At 42.2% G+C, this 6,000-nt stretch overlaps 1 protein-coding gene across 4 annotated transcripts in view; it reads right to left on the bottom strand.

Moving 5' to 3' along the window:
* The window catches only part of Asah2 (N-acylsphingosine amidohydrolase 2), a 95,362-nt gene that overhangs the window by 4,332 nt on the left and 85,030 nt on the right, over positions 1-6,000 (bottom strand). For all 4 annotated transcript variants that reach the window (XM_055614029.1, XM_055614031.1, XM_055614030.1 and 1 more), the window contains one exon: positions 3,377-3,465. In XM_055614029.1, the coding sequence (XP_055470004.1) occupies positions 3,377-3,465 (89 nt within the window). The remainder of the gene's footprint in view (positions 1-3,376; positions 3,466-6,000) is intronic.

Here is a 6,000-nt window from a genome sequence, read left to right as displayed (position 1 = left end):
AAGAAAGAAAGAAAGAAAGAAAGAAAGAAAGAAAGAAAGAAAGAAAAAAAGAAAGAAATTTAATACCTGGAACTAATGGAAAGTGAAAGTGCAATACAACAAAAGACTCTAGGACACATTAAAATGTCTACATTAAAAAATGAGAGTCAGGCATGGTGCCGCACACCTTTGATCTCAGCGTAATCTCAATACATGTTGGAGAGGTTGTGGAAAACAGGGAACCCTCCTCCACTGCTGATGGAAATGTAAACTTGTACAACCACTCTGGAAATCTATTTGGCGCTTTCTCAGACAACTAGGAATAGTGCTTCCTCAAGATCCAGCCATATCACTCCTAGGCATATACCCAAAAGAGGCTCAAGTTCACATTTGCTCAACCATGTTTGTAGCAGCTTTATTTGTAATAGCCAGAAGCTGGAAACAACCCAGATGCCCCTCAACTGAAGAATGGATGCAGAAATTGTGGTACATCTACACAATGGAGTATTACTCTGCAATGAAAAATAAGGAAATCATGAAATTTTCAGGTAAATGGTGGGACCTGGAAAGGATCATCCTGAGTGAGCTGTTCCAGAAGCAGAAAGACACACATGGTATATACTCACTCATATAGACATATAACATAGGATAAACCTACTACAATCTGTACATCTAAAGAAACTAATCAAGAGAGAGGACCCTGACTAAAACGCTCAATCCCCATCCCGAAAGGCAAAGAGGAAGGACATCAGAAGAAGAAGAAAACAGGAAACAACCTAGGAACCTGCCACAGAGGGCCTCTGAAAGCCTCTGCCCTGCAGACTATCAAAGCAGACGCTGAGACTTATGGCCAACTGTTGGGCAGAGTGCAGGGAATCTTATGTAAGAAGTGGGAAATAGTAAGATCTGGAGAGGACAGAAACCCCACAAGGAGAGCAACAGAACCAGAAAATTTGAACACAGGGGTCTTCCCAGAGACTCATACTCCAACCAAGTACCAGGCATGGAGATATCCTAGAACCCCTACACAGATGTAGCCCATGGCAGTTCAGTGTCCAAGTGGGTTACATAGTAATGGGAAGAGGGACTGCCTCTGACATAATCTGATTGGCCTGCTCTTTGATCACCTCCCCCTGAGGGGGGAGCAGCCTTACCAGGCCACAGAAGATGACAATGCAGCCACTCCTGATGAGATCTGATAGACTAAGATTAGAAGGAAGGAGAGGAGGACCTCCCCTATCAGTGGACTTGGGGAGGGATGAAGAAGGGGGAGGGAGGGTGGAACTGGGAGGGGAGGAGGGAGGGTGGGGGGATACAAAGTGAATAAAGTGTAATTAATAAAAATAAAAAAATTTAAAAATTGAGAGTCAGGTGTGGTGCCGCACGCCTTTAATCTCAGCGTGTGAGAGGGAGAAGCATGTGGGTCTCTGTGAGTCTGAGGCTGGCCTGGTCTATATAGCGAGTTCCAGGACAGCCAGGGCCATCGAGAGAAACTCTGTCTCAAAAAAGCAAAACGACAAAACAGAAAAAACACAAATAAATGACTTAATGATGAAACTCAAACATTTGGAAAAACAAGAACAAACCCAAACTCACCTTAGATGATAAAATAAATAATAATCAAAATCAGAGCTGAAACTAATTAAATAGAAACAAGTAAAATACCAAGAAATTAAACAACTCTAAAAGCTGATTCCCTGAGAAGATAAACAAGATCAACAGACTCTTGTACCAACTAACCAAAAGGAAGAAGGTGGGATGGAAGGAGGGAGGGAGAAAAGGAGAGAGAGAGAGAGGAAAGGAAGGAGAAAGAAAGAAGAAAGGGTTGGGAACAAGCAAAAGAAACTTATTCTAATTAGCACCATTTCATTTTCAAACTCCATTTAATCATAGAGAGAAACTATGCTCAAGGTCCCAGGACCTAGGGGAGCTGGGGACTTCCCAATTGCTGAACAGCTTCTGTTGTTAAAGAAATAAAAAATAAATAAAAAGTTGTCTGAGTCCAGACATCTCCGAGATGTAAAGAGACAGTAGTCTGAGTCCAGACTTCTAAAGGACAACTTCTCCATCTTGCTGGCAGGGTCAAACAAGTTCATGTTCTCAGGCTCAGGAACCTAGTTCCATCCTGATTTATGTAAACTCCCTTGCTCAACCCCTTATGTCAAAATATGATCGGACGATGCTAAAGCCCATCCCGCTGCCTCTAACTTTATGGTTTCGTCCTTTAAATATGCTAGACAAGATCCCATCAGGGTCACAGTTCAGCTCCTGAGTCTGTTCTGCAGCCCTGAGTAGCAGCTCGAATACAATAAATTTTTGTCACCTGGTGTTTGAGTTATGTTGGATTTAAGTGGACCTCACAACAGAAGGACAGACATTAGCAGAATTAGAAATGAACAGGGAAATATTATAATAAACACCAAAGAGATCCACAATATACAAAGAGATGACTTTAAAAACCAGTACTCCATTGAGTTAGAAAATGTAAAAGAAATGGACGAATTTCTAGATCCAGTGAAAGCACCAAAGTTAAAGAATTTAACTTTAAGAAGAGCTCAACAACTTGAAATCAGGAATGAGTCAGGGATGTTTGCTATTCCCACCCCTTCTCAATATTGTGCTCTATCCACTAGCTGGAGAAATAAGAGCAGGAAAGGGAAATTAAAGGGATACAAATAGGAAAAGAAGAGGTCACACTCTTCCTCTTTGCAAATGATATGCTATGATACATAAGAGATCCCAAAATTACACCCGACACCTTCTTGAAACGATCAACAATTTAAGCCACGTGGCAGTATACAAAATCAACTTACAAAACTCAATAGCTTTTCTATATACCAACAATAAACACACCGAGAAAAAGATCACAGACACATGCCCATTCAAAATAGCCCAGAAAAATAAAATAAAATATCTACAGATAAACCTAACCAAGGAGGTGAAGGTCCTTTACAATGAACTCTACAGAATCATCCTCCACCCAGTACACTTCTCAGCCAGTTCACAAAAAGGCTGGCTAGTCTTTCAAGGAATCTCTGTGACCATGGAAAAACAAAGTTGATGGAAGCTGGATGGGTTCATAGCTCAGAGATTCAGCACATATTTCCTACTATGTAGCAGACTCTAGATTCTAACCCTAACACCACCAAAATAAAAGCCAGAGAATGGCAGCTAACACCTCACTAGCACCTAATCCTAGAGAAGCCTACGCTGTGCTGCTTTCAGTCATTACAATCAAACAGAGACTAATAAATCAATTAAGTGTGGCCAGAAAGAGCCAGGGGAATTTGGTATCGTTAATATCGTGTACTGAGAAGTCTTTTAGTTTTGCCCTTCCCACAAAATGAAGCAGCTGTTTTCAAGGCTTCCAAGACGAATAATCAATAGACATGTTTACCTCGTCTCCCAGGAGGCATCATTACATATTATCTGCCAGTCGGCTATCGAGTCCTCATATTTCTCCACAGTGAGGAAGGTTTGATGGGTCTGAAATACAATTAAGCACTTATCAGGCGCAACACAGCCACCGTGAGAGCTGGCCTGCAATGCCTCCCCTTACTACACCCCAACTCACCAATGCCTGCTGTGCACGCACATTAGGATTTCACCCAAATTCCTAGGCAACCCCCTTGACCCAGTGTCTTCAAGATAATAGTCCCCCCCCCCTAAAAAAAGGAACATGGGCGTTTTAAGAAGTATAATAGGAATTTTAAAGAAGTATAATTATGGTGTTCACATCCAGTTTGGAAATTAGGGTTGAGAGGAAATTTAAAATGAAATGAGATTTTTAAAAGGTGTAAGTCAGGATCAGGAGTGCAAGACTTTCTCTAGACACCACATGATGGAGGAGAGGAAATGGTGCTTCATCTTTCTGTGCCTTCTGGTGGCCAAATTATTAGTTAGGGTTCCCTACCCTCCGGAGTCAAAAAGTCGAAAAACGCGTAAACTGCCCCTATCCTGGCCTTCTAAAGACGCTTCTACACTGTGTAGTAATAGATGCCTGGAGGCCATAACGTAAGCAGAGCATCTTTCTACACTGGAAGATAACCGTAATAAAGCAATTTGTTTTAGACCAAGAATCCAGCTTCAAATAAAGCAAAGACTTGCAAACTATGACAAGCTAATAAACAAAAAGGCCAGAGGTGTCCATTACTATCAAGACTTTTACACTGCCTCCCTTAAAGACCGGACTTGCGGGGCAGTGGAGATGGGTCAGTCAGTAAATTTGCTCGCTGTGAGAGGATGAGGACCTGAGTTTGGATGTCCATGTGCATGGCAGGAGTGCTTGCCATCCCCTCGCTGTGGCCACCTTCAGGCTCCAAGTTCAGGGAGAGGCCCTCTCTCAAAACAAACAAAAGATGGGGAGCAAAGGAGGAAGACAGCCAATGTTGGCCTCTGGCCTTTGCGAGCATGCCTCCAGAGCACACATATGTGCACGCATCCACGTGAACACATGCAAATAAGAGTTGTGTCTAATTCCTCTTTACTCTTCACAACCCTTTATACCTACCATTTACAAGCCTTCCAACAACTTTGATAAATGGATTACTTAGTTATATTTTGATCATGTCATTGTTTAAAATAATTCTCTAATTATTACATTGATACATGACCTTTAATAAGGAAGTGCTCATAATCATGATAGCTAATAAAGAGGTGTATGTTTCTGCACACTGAGGGCATAAAGGCCTTGGAGAAGGGGGATAGATGAAATATGAGGTAGAATAGCCCCCAATAACTAGGTCTAGAAGAAAGGGTGGAAAGCATATGTAGGCCCCCAAACTATCAGGGACAAAACTTGGGATTAACTTTTCTCTACCTCCCTATCATAATCTTTTATGGGTACATTTTGCTGCACATTAAATGCTCTGCCACAGAGTCTACTTGTGTGTAAAGTAAAGACAATAAGACAGTAATCACTGTCTTATAGTGACAGCAGTGATTAAATGCATGTATAAAAAAACATCTAGCCGTAATGGGAAGAGGGACAGCCTCTGACATAATCTGATTGGCTTGCTCTTTGATCACCTCCCCCTGAGGGGGGAGCAGCCTTACCAGGCCACGGTAGAGGACAATGCAGCCACTCCTGATGAGAACTGATAGACTAAGATCAGAAAGGAGAGAGAACCTCCCCTATCAGTGGACTTGGGGAGTGGCATGCATGCAGAAAGGGGAGGGAGGGTGGGATCAAGAGGGGAGGAGGGAGGGGCTTATGGGGGGATATAAAATGAATAAAGTGTAATTAAGAAAATAAAAATAAAAAGTTAAATAAAAAAATTAAAAAAAAAAAAACCAAACATCTAGCCTAATACCTGGAGACAACGGTTGCTCAGGAATTAGGGATAATGAAAACTGATGTTCGCAGACAATGAAGAGGCACGAGAAATTGTTTTGCACCATTTCAGAGTATTCTGAGAAATAAAATCTCTTGTCATTGTGATGCTGTTAGCACTCCATACTCGCGGCAATGGTGATGAGGGTACTGTGGGGATGTTGGGCTTAACCTCTTCAAAAGGTGGTATTAGGAGCACGCAAATGTTTGGGGCAGGGGAGTTTGCTCACAGGTGCACACTGTCCAAGCATGAGAACATTTCTCCCAAACCTTATGTCATGGCCTCATACCGCCAACCACGGAAGTAACGGCATTTGAATAGACAGAAACCACACAGCTCATCTAGGAGGAAGGGGTTTGGGACTATAAGTGATTATGGGCCCTAAGAAGAATGGCTCACCACACAATGGCTTCATTCTCAGTACTCGGAGAAGTGACCTAAAAAGCCACTTTCATGGGCCTACTTTTCTCCAAAAAATTTCTTTAAGTTTTGCAGTGAGTTTGTAGCAGCGGCTGTTACCTTCTTTTGTTTTGTTTAGTCTAAGTTTGTATTTACTTACAAACTTAAGTGTGTGCGCGCCACAGAACACATGTGTAGGTCAGAGGATAGCCTGCCCTAGTTGAGCCTCTCCTTCCCCTCCCCAGACTGAACTCAGGTTCCCCAGGACGGAAAAAAGCATCTTTACAAA

This window comes from Psammomys obesus, unplaced genomic scaffold (assembly GCF_907164565.1).
Source record: "Psammomys obesus unplaced genomic scaffold, mPsaObe1.curated_primary_1811, whole genome shotgun sequence".
NCBI classification, from domain to species: Eukaryota; Metazoa; Chordata; class Mammalia; order Rodentia; family Muridae; genus Psammomys; species Psammomys obesus.
The sequence above is the reverse complement of the archived record's forward strand: the minus strand, read 5'-3'. Positions and strand labels throughout refer to the sequence as shown.